The following is a 16769-nucleotide window of genomic DNA, read 5'->3' as shown; positions in this document are numbered from 1 at the left end:
AAAAAAGTTTTTACACTCAAAGCAGAATCTATATGTTTCTTCTTTTGGAAACTATACATACAGGCGAATAAAGCATCAAATTCCACGCACATCAGGAATTTAAAAGCAATCATTTGTGTCACCTTTGACATCCTGTATGACTGTCAATTTTCTTAATCCTTTATATTTTCTAGTGAAAGAGAGAACATTATATCTTACTTTCTTCTAATGAATATCATTGAGTAAATATTTATATAAAACTATTTAAGTTTAAAATATCTCTGAAAAATAAGAAACAGTGATAATATCATTTATTAAGGCAAACAAAAAGTACGTTTGTAAATTTGACAATCTTTAATCATTTATTTCATAATCATAATCGTGGAGGAATTGAAAAACAGAAAGACCTGCTATCACCTCACAAATGAAATACTTAGTTCATTGTGTTTTATTCTCCTTGCAAATCATTGACGATATTTAATTAAAAATTACAAAACTGCTAGACATTCCAGTCAAAACTAGTTTCCTCTCTTACAAGCAGGCAGATCAAAACTGACTGCTTAATATTATTTGTTTACCTTCATTTTATCTTTAATAAACTCAAGAATCTTAAAAAGCCAATATATACATGGTTAAACAAATTACTGAAAAATAGAACTTTGAATTTATGATTCAGCCTTTTCCAAAGAAACAATAGCACAAGCAAAAATAAAAAATGAGTGAAACATGATTACAAGGGTTTTAGAAATCACGATTTTTCAGCTGTGTAGGCACGTAGTTTATATCAACTATCAACAAATTGTTCATGACTTTAGAAGGGCAAACATTAGAGTAGGATTAGATTGTGGAATTTCCATGGTTTAACTCTAAGAAAACACAGGATTGGGGTTGGAAATTTTACTGGAAAGAGTTGATTGTTTAGACTGTTGATTTAGGTATGTGAAAATGGGAGGAGGTAGGGTAATAGCTAAATAGGAACTAGAATATAAAATGTAAATATAGAGTTCAGTTGAAAATAGTGATCAACAGAAGTGGCAGTAAGTACCCCAGAATTCCCCAGCTTAAAAGTAAGAAACAAATCAACAAAACATTTTCTACTTTAACCACAAAAAAAAAAAGCAAAATGAACAAAGTACCCATTCATATAAGACAACTACCACAGAAACTAAAGGAATGTCTTAATTCAAAACAAGGAATTTGATTTTGGTTCTTACTTGCCAGAGATCCTAGGCAAGCATATTCATAAAGTGAGGAAATAGAGTCCTAAGAGATTAATACCTGGAATTTCATTGTTAGAAAAATTTGCACAATTTCAACGGAATGAATTGGTGAAAGCTACTCTATCACATAAATACTATTCAAATAGCAATTTACAGTGTATGCTGTGTTCCATATCCTAGGAAATCTGTTCATTGTTGATAGGGCTGACGGTCTATAAGGAATTATCACTCCCTAAAAGGAAAGAAACTTGCAGAGCAATTCAGCATCCAAGGAAAGACTGACAGCTTTGAAAGAGACCTGATAATGATGCAAGTAGGAACTTGCATGTGCTTGAAGTAAGCACTGATTTAACAAAACAAGGACTCTGTTCTGCACATACTTTGGAAACACATATTCTTTGAGAACTTGGTTATGACGAGTTGAAATGGCCACTTGAACTAAATTCCCATGTTGAGATTTGTTTATCCTTCTTATCTGAAGCCAGAGCCAACAATCCTAAAAGTTTTGAGTGACATTTAATGGTTCCAGGAATTGGGGCTTACCTATCTGCAGATAAACCTGTTTCCTTTTTGGCTGTATTATATTAAGTAAAACAGTTCTGTTAAATGAATATAAAGTGGTCCCTTCTATACTTTAGAATAAATAAATGACTTGAGCCAGATGCAGTGACTCACGCCTCTAATCCCAGCACTTTAGAATGCTGAGGAGGGAGGATTGCTTGAGGCCAGGAGTTCAAGAGCAGCCTGAGCAACAAAGCAAGACCCTATTTATATAAAAAAATTAAAAATTAGCCACACTTGGTAGCATGCGACTTGTAGTGCCAGCTACTTGGGAGGCTGAAGTGGGAAGATCACTTGGGCCCAGGAATTCAACATTGCAGTGAACCATGATTGCACGCCTGTACTACAGCCCAGGACTCAGAGAGAGAGCCTGTCTCTGTAAAAAATTAAAGCATAAATAAACAAATAAAAGGCTTGACTTTTCCCACAGAGATATTCTGCTGGTAAATAGAGAAATAAAGCTTAGTAGTTTGATTTATTTTCCATGACATCAGTTACTCTGAGTACAATATTTTTGTTACAAGTTTTATTAAATTATTTGTGCTTTTAATGAGCCAATTCAATGTTATTCTTAAAAACAATGTTATTTTTGTCACTGCAGCATTTCAGCAGAGTTCAAAATACATGAGAGTTTCCACTTAAAAGATCTTTATAAGAGAAAAGATAACACGTTAAAATCATATAAAGCCTGCAAACTTACAACCTCCTCCTCCTGTTACGAGTCCCTCCTCCTATTACAATAGTCCCTCCTCCTCCTGTCACACTAGTCCCTTCTCTTCCTGTTACAATAACCCCTGTCCTCCTATTACAACATTTTAAGTAATGTAATATTAATTTTAAAAATCTGGCCAGGCACGGTGGTTCATGCTTGTAATCCCAGCACATTGGGAAGCTGAGACGGGTGGATCATTTGAGGTCAGGAAGTTTGAGACAGCCTGGCCAACATGGTGAAACTTCCTCTCTACTAAAAATAAAAAAGTAGCCAGGCGTGGTGGCAGGCACTTGTAATCTGAGCTACTCGAGAGGCTGAGGCAGGAGAATCACTTGAGTAACTAAAACGATAGCTTTGAAGAGTACTCCGAGTTTTATGGCACTTATTAAAATAGCTGTTTTGTCTCTTTTTTCATATCTTGCAGCCAAGTCATTGTTGGATAAGCGAGATGGTAGTACAATTGTCAGACAGCTTGACTGATCTTCTGGACAAGTTTTCAAATATTTCTGAAGGCTTGAGTAATTATTCCATCATAGACAAACTTGTGAATATAGTGGATGACCTTGTGGAGTGCGTGAAAGAAAACTCATCTAAGGTAACTTTGTGTTCATTGGGATTATTTTTCATTACGCTTCTCTAAAAACCCATGCTTCTTGGTGCTGTTGGGGAAAATGAGGCACCTTTATTTATGATATTTTGATTGTATAAACTTCAAATTTAAAAATCTTGTTCAGATGAGCAAAGAAAACAAGTATTTGCAGTTATACTGCAATACTGAAGTGCACATTCAAACTTAAATGTTGTCATCTAATACAAAAATAAAACTTATTTACATTACAATGCAAAATCAGTCCTGCCTTTATCTTTATTTTTCATAAGTGAAGTCCTTGAAACCTTTCTATTAAGTTACAAGTGTTCATTTAAATGGAAAATTGTCTGTAATAAACACATATCCTTTTATCCATAATGTAATCACCCCATAGGTCACAGCAAAGGAATACATTTTGGCTCCTCAAAGTCATTGGATAACTGATCATCACCAACTTCAGGATATGGGCATGACATATGGAATAGGCAATGTACTCCAGAAAATAAGAGTGAGATATTGGAGTTTAAATTCTGGCTCTGTCGCTAATGAGTTCTGTGAGCGTAACTTCTTTGTACCTCACTTTCTTTATCTTTAAAATGGGGGCAATGCCAGAATTCATCTAACAGGGTCGACGTTAGGTTATTTGCCATGAGTACTTTAACACCCTACCTAGCAAAATAAATATTAATAAAATTTGATGTTTTTTCATCACACTGTGTCTATAGCAAAATCATGCTTAGGACACCTGATTTGGTATACAGTTCAAATGGCCAAAGATTAGCTTAGGAGACTTATGTAAGTTTAAATTCAAAGTTTTAAGCAGGATTCTGTACCTTAATACCTAAATGCTTTTTCCTGTGTCCCATCTAAATTCCAGCTATTCTGTAAGACCCAACTTCAATCCCATTTGTGCTATCCTATCTTATAATTCTTACCATACTAATAATCCAATCACTACCTTTAATCTTTGTATTATTTTCTAATTTCCAAAGTCAGAATGTGGTGTTAACCACTCTTTCATATTACTACTGCATATAGTGTGCCAATGGCATTCAAAAGAAGTAGAGATCACAAAAAGTAGAGTGCATCACACAAGGTGTCACAAAGGAAATAACATGTGCATTAGAGCCTTAAAGATGAGTTAGGTAAATGAGTTAGGTCAATGGTGATGTTGGGAAGAACACTGCAAACAACAAAGAATGTGCATTTACTAATCATGGCACTTTGGTGGGAACCCAGGAGATTACCAATTATATTTCTCAGTTGTTTTGGAGATTGAGTTAATGTATATAAAGCACTTAGAATAGTCCATAGTAAGTAACAGATAGTTGTTTATTTTGGTTACCTACTTTTCTTTATAATCCATTATGTATCCCTACAACATAGCTTTGATTTGCTTTGGGGAATTTTATATTAATTTTATATCAATTAATCATACCATTTTTATTATTTTGGGACTTGCCTCTTTCACTCAGCTTTAGGTTTAGAAGATGTATCCACTTTAAAGCATATAGCTGTAGTTAACCTTCTCTTGAATTGAACTCCACTAATTCAATGTATCACTAGTTATTAAGCCACTCTGTCTGGATTGACATAAGTGATACAGATATTGCTGCAAAAAAACTTTTTTATATGTCTGATGGTATATATGTGCAATAGTTTCAGTAGGTTATTTACCTGAGAATGGAATTTCTGAGTCACAGGATGGTCACATGTCTAACTTTACTGGATAATATCAAATGTACCAACTTACATTATCTCAGCAGTATGTAAGAGTTCCCTTGCCAATATTTAGTATCATCTGTCTTTCTAATTTTTGGATATTAGAGCATGCATTATGGTGAGGTTTTTTTTTTTTCTAAAGACTGGAAGTTCTTGTAATGGAGGGGTCTTTTTAAAATAAACCCTCATGTTTTTAATGAGCGTCTCTAAAGAAAAATATCCCCAGCTTGTTTTTAAGGTTATTTATTTTATTTTATTTTTTGCCATGACATTGTGTTCACTGCCCCAGATTCAACTTGTGATCCCACTGGGATCACTACCCTGCATTACCAATCTGAATTACATACGTTAAAACAGCCATCTAAAAGTGCTAGTTGTAAGAGTCTAAATACTTGAATCTTTGAGAGACATATTTATAGTCCATTATCTTCACCTCAGTTAAGTCTAAAGACTATTTGAAAAATGTAATCCTATTTTTTCTTCTAGGATCTAAAAAAATCATTCAAGAGCCCAGAACCCAGGCTCTTTACTCCTGAAGAATTCTTTAGAATTTTTAATAGATCCATTGATGCCTTCAAGGACTTTGTAGTGGCATCTGAAACTAGTGATTGTGTGGTTTCTTCAACATTAAGTCCTGAGAAAGGTAAGACATGTAAGCATTTCCAGTTCAAATGTAAACAACAAACTTAAATCTTCCCTATGTAGTAAGAATCTACCTCTGTGTTTAGCTGTAGCAAGATACATGCATGTACGTCTAATAAAAAAGCAGATATCAATAGCACAGAAGAAACTAATGATTGTAGATTTGTGGGTTTCTAACCCAAAGCAATATTCATCAGTTTCAAATTAGTGAGCTGTTTGTGAGTAAACAATATATGAGATGGCCACTCATACCTTTTCTCATCTAATATTTGCCAGTAATTACAATTATATTATTCTGTACCTCCAGTCTACTTAATGTTCCTTCTCAAATTTTTTTCTTAAGGATCTAACTCTAAGTCACAAATTCTGATCCTCCCCAGTTACTCTGTATTAAGACTCTTTTTTCCCTTCACTGGGTCCCTATAATACAAACCTGGATTCATTGCTTTCTTTTTTTAATGAGAAATTACCATCAATGTGTCATTATTTGTATTTATTAACATATTTATTCAATAAGTATTTGTTCTACAAGGTGATAATGGTGGATTTCTTAGTAAAATAGAATAGCAGGACCCAGTATGAAATAAATAGGATCTGAATACTCTAGATTTGGGAAGCAGACCTGGCAAGTAATCTGGTATTGCACTTCACCTTTCAGGGACTCTATAACTCATACAAATCACCATATAACACTGACACATTATTGCTTTCTATTTAGATTCCAGAGTCAGTGTCACAAAACCATTTATGTTACCCCCTGTTGCAGCCAGCTCCCTTAGGAATGACAGCAGTAGCAGTAATAGTAAGTACATATATCTGATTTAATGCATGCATGGCTCCAATTAGCACCTATAGGAGTATTGCATGGGCTTTCAAGGAAACTTCTACATTTATTATTATTGATACTGTTCTGTTACTGTTATTCCTTTTATGGTCTTCCTGAGACTTAAGTTTGTAGAATTAAATTTCCCTAGAGCTGGAGATAATGTTTAGAGAATTAGGCCAATAAATTTTCTGCTGAGGTTATTTTAAATAAGACATAAAATTAATTTTAGAAATATGATTTATGCCTTTTGTTGAATCATTAACATATATTCTGTGTGGAATGTGTCTGACAAAAACGGAAGTTTAAAATTAAGTGTATAAATGCTGGTTGTTAACATATATTCTGTGTGGAATGTGTCTGACAAAAACGGAAGTTTAAGTCTATAAATGCTGGTTGTATAGAATTCCAAAGATATTTTCAGATTTGTGTATATCAGTATTTACTATTGCGCATTTGGAAATTTGATGATTTTGTTATTTTACCACAGAATTATATGCTTGGTGAGAATAGGCTTATTTTTCTGAAATTTCTGCCCTCTTTTGCCAAGAACCCAATTTTCTTTGAAAATCCAGGCAAAGGTCATTATAAAGTTTATTGTATTTACTAAATACTCTCTAGCCTCATGGAAGGTGCAGGAAGAAAAAAAACCATCTTGTGATCTAGGCTAAAAAAGTCATCCCTTAGGATTTATAAATGGGGCACTGTCATTTGTTCAGGGACTTAGAAGACCTATCTGTGAAAAGAAGTAATCAATTTATTACTAATTCATAATAGCTTGTTACAATGCAGAACATTTAAAAAAAACTCTAAAATACAATTTACTTATTTTGGAATTTTTTGCCACCAAAACCTGACCTGAAGTGATTTGAGGCTATTTATAGTCTTTATTTATCTTTCTAAAAGTGAATATATATTTTACTAATGAAATATTAATGTATTTGATTACAGAATGCTACCCAGGATTCACTGGGGATAGTATATGTTATACATTATGTGCAGGACAGAATCTTCTAAAACCTAAAATTCTAAATTACGTAGCATATCAGTTCTAAAATGTGTCAAAAAGGGACTAGAGCCCTGTTTGTGTGTTAGTCAATTAAGGGTTTTCTTACCAACTATGGATTTTATTAACATTTTCAAAGGAGCAACTTTTGTCTTCTTAAATTCTCTGCTTATATTTCATTGATTTCTAATCTTTATTATTTCCTTCCATTTGCTTTGTGTTTCATTTACTCCGCTTTTTCTAGCTTTTCGAAGTGGAAAAATCAGATCATTGATTTTAAACTTTTTGCTAATTACAAGCACTTAAAGGTATAAATTTTCTTAAATACACTGCTTTAGCTGCACCTCACACATTTTTGTGTTGTGATTTTGTTATTTTTCTAAATATTTGTTAACTGTGATTTCTTCTTTGATTCATGGATAATATAAAAGTGCGTTGTTTGATGTCAAAAAGTTTGAGATTTTCCTATATATCTTATTGTTACTAGTCTATGAATTTTGTTGTCAGAAAACATACTCTATAATTTTTTTGAAATGTACTGAAACTATTTTATGTATGTTATTTAACTGTTGAATGCAGCACTCAAATTTGGCCAAAATGGTTGATAGTGTTGTTTGTATCTTCCCTTCCTTATTAAGCTTTTTGTCTAATTTTTATTAATTATTGAGAAAAGGGAATTGAAAATATTAACTTTTGATTGTGGATTTGTCTGATTTTCCTTTTGGTTTTGGGTTTTTTGCTTCATATATTTTAAAGCTTTATTATTATGGGCTTATACATTGATTATTGTTAGATCTTCCCTGTTTAATTGACCTTTTAATCTTACTGAAATATCCCTCATTATCTCTGATAGTGCTTTTTGTCTTGAAGTTTATTTTGTCTGATATTAGAGCAAATCTTTCTTATGCTTACTGTTTTCATGGTATATGTTTGGCTTTCCTTTATTTTCAGTCTATTGTCTGTATTTTTAAAGTACATCTCTGGTAGACAACATACACTTGGGCTTCACTATTTTATTTAGTGTATCTCTGATTGTTAATTAGAGTGCTTCATCCATTTCTATGTAATAAATCATTGGTATAGTTGGATTTTAATCCACCATTTCCTTACTTGTTTTTTATCTGTCCCATTTGTGTATTGACCTTCTGTTCCTTATTTCTAGCCCTTTTTTTTTTGGTTAATTTTTTTTTCTAGTGTTTAATTAGTGTTGGATTTTCAACAGCACCCTTTTGCATTATTTTGTGGTTATTTTGGAAATTAAAGTATACACTTTAACTTGTAATATTCTACTTAGAGTTACTATTGTAGCACTTGAGAAAAAAATGCAAGAACCTTGAAACAGGGTAGTTTTATTTACCCATACCCATCTTTTGTGTCATCATTGACATATATTAACATATCTACATCAGTTATAAATTTCACAATACAGTCTACAATACACAATGCAGTTCAATTATTTCTTTGAACTGTCATACGTATTTTAAAGTAAGAGAAGAATAAATATATTGTCTTTTATATTAATCTGCATATTTATTATTTCCTGTACCCTTCATTCCCTCTTGTCAGTCCAGGTTTCCATTTGGTATTAATTTCCTTCAGGCTGAAAAACATTCTATAGCATCTCTTATAATACAGATCTGCTGGCAACAAATTCTTTTTTCTTTTTAATTGGAAAATATCTTTGTTTTGTCTTCCATGTAGCAGGTACTTTTTACTAGATACTGAAGTCTGGGTAAACAGGATTTTTTTTCTTTTAGTCTTTTAAAAATATCACTATAGTATTCCTGCAGTTATTGTTTCTGAAAAAAATAAAAAAGGTAGCCACCATTTGTCTTATTTTTACCCTGTATGTACAGGGTCATTTCTTCCTCTGCGTTCTTTCAAAGTGTTCTCCTTTTTAACAGTTGAGCTAGAATATGCCTATGAGTGGTTTTCTTTGTATTTATCTTTCTTGAGATTTGTCAAGCTTTTGGATCTATATATTTGTTTTCCCTCAAATTTGGGGAAAAAATAGTCATAAATTTTTCAAATTTTTTAATCCATTTTATCTATCCTCTCATTCTGAGATACTACTTGCATATATGTTAGCAGATTGCTAGTGTGTCATAGGTCGCAGAAGTTTTGTTCATTTATTTATCCTCTTTTCTCTGTGTTCTTCTGAGTAACTTCTACTTGTCTGCTTTCAAGTTCATTGACCTTTTGTTCTGCCATCTCTGATCTGCTGAATTTTTCATCCGGTGAATTATTCTATTTATGAATTTATATTTTCTGTTCTAGAATGTCCAGTTAATTGTTTAATGAATTTTATATTTCTCTGCTGGAATTTTCCATCTGCATACTCATTATGAAAAAAAATTCTTTTTTGTCACTTAAACATAATTATAATAGCTGCTCTAAAGTTCTTGTCTCCAAATTTCAACACATAGGTCATCTCAGAGTTGATGTCTATTGACTTCTTCCTCTCTGATTAGGGGTCACATTTCCTTTTAAATGGTTAGTGATTGTTTAATATATGCTGGATATTATGAATTCTATGCTGTTGAATATCTTTCAGATTCTATAGCGGTTCTTTAGAGGCTATTGAATTGTGTTTTGGTAGGAGGTTCGAATAGTAGCAGATGAGGTTTATCTTTTCTCCCAGCCTTGTTTTTAAACTTTCTTAGGTACAAGGGAAAGTAGCCTTATTCCTAAGGCCTGGAATATCTGAGATATCTGTAAAGTGCTCAGAAAATCTCTCCAATATTGCTTGTCTTAACAATTTTGTCCCCATTGTTCTGTGACTGCTAGGGCCTCTACTAAGATTATAGCTTCCCATGAGTTTGGTGTTTGGTTATTTTTTTTATTATAATTTTATTTTTTGGTCAGGTTTTGTGACTTCTCTACTGGTGCATATACAGCTTATTATTGGACCAGTAACTTAAGGAGATTCATCTAGGGATTTCTGATGCTCCTTCTTTGCACAGCTCCCTTCTTCCAAATAACCTAGATCTAGAAACTCCAGCTGCATCGGCAGCCCTGAACTTCAATCTCTGACTCCCTAGCTTAGTGAGGCCATTGGTCCTTGTTTGAACTCTGTCTTCCACACCTCAATCTGAAAGTGCACCCCAGACAGGAGAGCTGAAAGCCAGAAAGCCAGGGCAAACATGAGCCTCACTTAGTGTGGATTCCCTGTCTCGTGAATTACACATTTGTACTGCTGTTCACTAATTTCTGAAAAGAGTTGCCTCATAATTTGTCTAGAATTATAATTACTTAGGTCGGAAAGGCTAGTCTGCTACCATTGTATTTGGAAACAAAAGTCTTTCCTACTAATTTTAAAAGACAAACTAAATATAAAATACCTATTCAATCCCGTGCCTCTGAATCTGAGATTACTTTTTAAATTGCAAGATGAATGGACAGCCTTCTTTTTTGTTCACTGTTTCTTTTTTCTTCCTTTTTAAAAAATTTTGAGTCTTGCATTGTCAGCAGCTTTTAGCTAGGTGATGTCACTCATGAATATGCCACTTAGATACCTCTGCACAAGACAAGATTTTGTGGTGCTAACATTCAGAGAGAAACAGACGTAAATAAAATACTCATAGTACAGTATACAATATGTATCATAATAGAATTATGCAAATGTTTTTAGGTGTAGCACAAAGGGGGTAAGACTTTTTTGGGAGAAGGGTTAGGGAAATTTGAAGAAAGCATGCTAGTTTTCAGGGATAACTCAAAAGCTGGCCATGTCAGAGTACCAGGGCATATGAAAACTTATTACAGAGATGTGAGTGTGTAAGGAAAAGTCATGGGAGAATGGAATAACATACAAACCTATTAGTTATCCAAAGGGAATTATGTTTATTGCATAACAGTAATATCCTTTATGATAAGCAAAGAGAATGTTTAAAAGATGTTTTATGTTTGAGATTCTTGCAGACAGTACATAAATGATAGAGAAAGAAATCCTAACTTTGACATTATCTTATACATTTTCTAGAAATAGTCTTGACCCAACCTTCCTGGACTCATATACCAGTCAAGTTAAACTCTTTTGACTCTTCGGTCAAATGGAAGATCATAATACCTCCTTCACAGAGTTTCTGTGAGTTTTAAGTGAGTTAGTACACATGTGCTTGGAGACATAACTGATGTCTTATAAGAGTTCATCATTAAGTACTAGAACAATGAGATGCAATAAGACTTTGGATCAGTAATTATGTTGAACCTTTAGTGAGCTCTGGATCTGAATCAAGGAAGAATACTCATTTGCTTGTTTCATAAGCACCAAGATAACCATGTCACAGGCATGGTGCTCCTAAAAATGCTCACTCTAAAAAGAAGTTCAGCAAAATTATAGCACAATTCTTTGTGTTCTATATTTCTACAGATGTTGGTTATTATTAGTCAAATGAAACAAGTCAGTTCCCAAGATTTCTGGACAGTGAATAGTTTTGGTAATAAGGAGATATAATTAATATGGTAATAACCCAGGAATTTGGGATTACTCAAATCCGGCCCAGATGAGCTTCCTCTCCACATAAATTCTCTGCAGGCTATCTTTGCATAAAATCAAAACTTTGTTGTCAGCTTAAGTTTTGTCCCCAAATACCCTTCATTTGGGCCTTGAGGCATGCAATTCAAATCTCATTGATTCCTACTCGATAGCTGCAGTGGAAAGTATTGAAAGTCATTCCCTGGAGGTATAAGCAAATCTCTTCTGATAAAGTTCTTTTTGTCTGCCTGCAAGAGGGACAGTAGTATCCCTGATGGACCAAAGGCCTGGTTCTTAAGCCCCACGCATGAACAAGTGAAATAAAGAAAGTGAGGTAACATTGACCTCTATGGGAGGTGAAGCTCAGTAACCTATGGGCGCTTCCCCCAACCCTCCTCTCCACTGCTGCCCCGCCATCCAGTCTTTGCTGTTTCTCTCCCTCCCTGTCTCCTGCAGGAAGATTGCTGCTGTGTCTTAGTCAGATTCCAGGATTGTGTATTGGCTCACAGTCTTAGGGATGGAAGTGTCAACATGGTAGTCACCGCACTCTCAGAGAGCAAGTCTGAGCTTTCTTTAGTGAGGTCTCCCACACAGCTTTGTTGGAAGCCCCTTCCTTAGATGCTATCCTTCTGCCTGAGAAAGGTTTTAGGTAGCAAATTCCAGAATATCTCACTCTTTAGTAAGCTGCTTTTTGCTTTTGAGTCTGGTCTTTCCTTTGGTCTGAGTGGTGAATTTCAAGACTTAGGTTTGGTCTTTGTATAGAACAAGAAGAACATGGTGTTTGGCTACCTTGATTACAGGGCATCTGGCTGACCCAACGTAGATAATGGAGTTCTCCATAGCATCTTCCTAGCTTGTTAGAGTTTTCCATTGGATTTTAAGCACAAAATCTTAATTAATTTATTTGTTCTCTCTGTGTACATTGATTATGGCCTCTTAAGGAGGTTACCTAGTAAATCTATCGTAATTACATACCAGCAATCCCAATAGATAATGGGGGCCACAGCAGATTGGCCTTCAAGGAGAACCAAAACAGCCAAATGATTTATTTACAAATAGTATTATTAAAATTCCTCAAATGGTGCGAATTGTTTGTAACCCTGAATCCATTTCATATAGAGAGCACTTTTATAGATAGTAGTTAAATCCCAAACTAGTCCACGTAATCTTACATAATCCTTAAAATAGCTCTGTTATTGTAATGATAGTACTTTAATTATACCAAATCCCATTTTATTACTCAGATTTATTTTGGTGAGAAAATTCACATTGGGCTCCAACTTGAGATGGTAAAACATATCTCCCAAGGGGCTATAGGATGTGGGGTGGGCCAGGAGGAGGAATCCTAAGGAGGAAATTCATGGTTATGTGAATGGAAGACCCTATTTCTGACAACTCCCTGCGTGGGGATCACCAGCACCTTATTGTTCATCCCTCACTGTCTCCTCCCCCAACACACACACACACACACACACACACACACACACACACACACACACACACACGTGAGCACACATCCATACATCCCATCATTAGAGTCTCCTTGGAAACATACCATTTATAGGATGAGGGAATTTCCTGCTCTCAGTTCACATATGGTAGAGGAATGGGCTGTTCCTGTCCTCACCATAGTAGATAAAATCTATTTCTGACTTATCAAGTTAAATCTATGAATTAATTTTTCCCTGTAAGATGTTGATACACACATAGTAGATCTATTATTTTATATTATGTACTCTAGGTACTTTGTATGTTAAATAGGTATAGGTATATAGAAAAATCTGTCAAAATAAGTTTCATGTTGGAAGAGACCCTTGTGGGAGATGTGTTTTGTTTATTTAATTCGTGAATCATTCTGCTCCTTTTTTTTTTTTTTAAGACAGAGTCTTGCTCTGTTGCCCAGGCTGGAGTGCAGTGACATGATCTCGGCTCATTACGACTTCCACCTCCCGGGTTCATGCGATTCTCCTGCCTCAGCCTCCGGAGTAGCTGGGATTACAGGCATGCGCCACCACACCCAGCTAATTTTTGTATTTTTAGTAGAGACGGGGTTTTACCGTGTTGGCTGGGCTGGTCTTGAACTCTGGATCTCAGGTGATCTGCCTGACTCGGCCTCCCAAAGTGCTGGGATTACAGGGGTGAGCCACCACATCCAACCTAAATTCATGAATCATTTTGCTTCTCATGGAAGAGCCAGGCAGGATCAAGAAAGGTGTCCCAAACCAATTCCATATGTGTTCTCTCTCATTGAGTTTCTTATTTAGACGTAGTATGGGACAACACTAGTGCCTTCAACCATTCCCCTTAGTGTTAGTCTTAAGCTTTCCAACATTAAAAGTCCAAACTCTTAGTCCGTTGCACAGTGGCATCCGATAAATATATGTTGAAGATATGAATGTGGAAACAGCCATGATTCTAAGCATGAGATACCTAAAAATACTATAACCACAGTGCACATACAATTATTTAATATTTTCAACAGTCCAAACATAGCTGAATGCATACAGATCTTGATCCAGGTTGTAAAATGTCATGTTTAAAATTTCTGAGCAAGCTGTCAAGAGTGAGAAAGCAAAAAGATTTTAGAAGATAAAGGCATGGGAGATAGATTTGCTTGATAGTATAAGTCATTTTCCCCCCAGAAATATATTAAGTCTGTGTTCCATATGTGTCAGAATTACCCAAGCCAGATCTCTTTCTGTCTCTGTGATTTCTTTCTTTTTTAATGCATTCATCTTTTGGAGACTACATGGATTTATATTGCCTTGCAAAAGCAATATTCAGCAGAAAAATCAATCTTTTGAATACTTTAAACAGATATAGGTCCAGAATGTGTTACAGAAACAGTTAAAAAGAACCACAGCATAAGAGCAAAACTTCTAGAATGGATATGCTGTATTCATCAGTGTGTTCTTTAAATTATAGGGAAGGCCAAAAATCCCCCTGGAGACTCCAGCCTACACTGGGCAGCCATGGCATTGCCAGCATTGTTTTCTCTTATAATTGGCTTTGCTTTTGGAGCCTTATACTGGAAGGTAAGTGGTACCATTCCTTTTTTTAAAAATATGCTATGTTTACATAAATTATTATCTTTTTTTCCTCAAGAAATGATCCTTTAAGAAAACAGTGAATTCTACCTTAGCTTATAATCTAAACAAAATTTAAATTTTATAAAGTTTCCTGTTTCTCATTATGTCTGGAGACAATCCCTCTAGCTGATAATTCACGCTTAAGAATTAGGAACTGGTGTTAATAGCCTGAACTAAATATGAAGAGGAAGATCTGACAAAAATCATATGATATACTTAGAAGACAAATAGAAATGTCATTTGTATTATCTGCTATTTTGGATTTCTACTCTTTTGTTCTGTTCTTATTGAAGCCTGTCTAAAATTTTAAAATGTGCAAAAATCATTGTGACTCAGCTTCTTGAAATGTCTTTTGAATTTGATTAAGTGTCAGCTTCTTTATTACTCTTTAGCCCCCAACATCCTAAAAATGTTGAGTTGATAGTACCATGCAGCTTTCATAATTTTTTATTACAAAGATATTTTGCATGCTACATGCTGAAAAAACTATTATTGGAGTTATTGACATAAAAGATAAAAGTGGAGTCCACTTACCTCTTAAATATTAGACCATTCATTGATTATTTTACAGTATATGTCTTTCTTCTTTTTCCAGAAGAGACAGCCAAGTCTTACAAGGGCAGTTGAAAATATACAAATTAATGAAGAGGATAATGAGATAAGGTATTTTGTTTTGCTAAATGTGTGCCCAATCAAGCATGGCATTGCCATTTCACACACTGTGTACCTGCCCATAATGTCTTTAAGAAGTCCTTCACTCATGACAGTAGCTCCTAACCAGTGAGTCCCAACTCTATCCATGTTTCTGATGTCTCACTCTCTCTTCAGTGCTGCATCTCCATTCACCTACAGAATACCTTCACATAATTGTCTTCATGACTCTTCTTAGGGTTTATAAAGGGGTTACCTCTGCTTTCTTATTTAAGTAAGGCAGCAGAATCTTCTCAGACTCCTGGTTGTGGAACTCTGGAGGCACATTTGCTCATGTTCTGTCTTTTCCACACATTTATCAAAACATACTGATTCAGCTCTTGGAGCCTCTTCCTAAGCTTAGTTCTTTCGGTAGGAAGCATTATCATCATTGACATCTTTATGATCTCATGAGTTGCTGCCACTGATGTTTTCTTTAGCCCTTCTAAACTCAACCTTTAGTCACACTCTTCTGTAAACCCTGGTTCATCGTGTGACTTCTTATTCAAAATACGTTCAGTGATTTTCTCTTGTATATTTTATATATCTTTTATTTTACTCTGGCTTTCAGAGCCCTTAACTATTCTCAACATACTCGTTGTTTTCTCTAAAGCTGAATACAAAATTTGCTGTAAGATGACTTTCCATTCACTGTAGCTGGCTCTTGTCATTCTTTCACCTTACCCTATACTGCCCAGCACTCATATGTTCCCTTACCTTTGATTATAATTTTCATTTGGTGTGTTGCCTTCTCTCGTGTCATGCCTGTATGTATACACAGACACATATGAAATGCATATAGGCATGCTTGGTATGTGTATATGCATATACAGAGAAAGAAATGTTTTAACTACTTGGAAAGACTACCTTAAGACAAATGAAGTCTTCCCTCTTCCCTATAGTAATAAGAAGGTAGGCTCCCCATTCAATTTTCAATCTTCTGCTACTATATTTACAGAAAAGCTGCCTTTTACAATGCCCAGATCATGGTGTACCTCAGAATCTCTGACCAAGAGCAAATAAGCATTTTTTCTTATTGTTTTTCAGTATGTTGCAAGAGAAAGAGAGAGAGTTTCAAGAAGTGTAATTGTGGCTTGTATCAACACTGTTACTTTCGTACATTGGTAAGTTTTTTTCTTCTTTCCTTTTTTTTTTCCTTTTTTTTTTATTATACTTTAAGTTCTAGGGTACATGTGCACAATGTGCAGGTTTGTTACGTATGTTTACATGTGCCATGTTGGTGTGCTGCACCCATTAACTCG

The 16769-nt window shown here is 34.7% G+C and overlaps 1 protein-coding gene across 4 annotated transcripts in view; it reads left to right on the top strand.

Moving 5' to 3' along the window:
* Positions 1 to 16769, top strand: part of KITLG (KIT ligand) — an 87855-nt gene that overhangs the window by 58980 nt on the left and 12106 nt on the right. The window contains exons 4-9 of one of the 4 annotated variants that reach the window (XM_509255.9): positions 2897 to 3067; positions 5270 to 5426; positions 6144 to 6227; positions 14654 to 14763; positions 15413 to 15480; positions 16555 to 16631. In XM_509255.9, coding sequence (XP_509255.2) covers positions 2897 to 3067; positions 5270 to 5426; positions 6144 to 6227; positions 14654 to 14763; positions 15413 to 15480; positions 16555 to 16594 — 630 coding nt within the window. In that variant the 3' untranslated portion in view covers positions 16595 to 16631. The remainder of the gene's footprint in view (positions 1 to 2896; positions 3068 to 5269; positions 5427 to 6143; positions 6228 to 14653; positions 14764 to 15412; positions 15481 to 16554; positions 16632 to 16769) is intronic. The other 3 variants (XM_003313839.7, XM_016923953.4, XM_016923954.4) reach the window with 3 other exon arrangements.

The sequence above is a fragment of the Pan troglodytes genome, chromosome 10, assembly GCF_028858775.2.
Source record: "Pan troglodytes isolate AG18354 chromosome 10, NHGRI_mPanTro3-v2.0_pri, whole genome shotgun sequence".
In the NCBI taxonomy this organism is placed as follows: domain Eukaryota; kingdom Metazoa; phylum Chordata; class Mammalia; order Primates; family Hominidae; genus Pan; species Pan troglodytes.
Note: the sequence above shows the minus strand (reverse complement) of the source record. Positions and strands in the feature narration are given on the sequence as shown.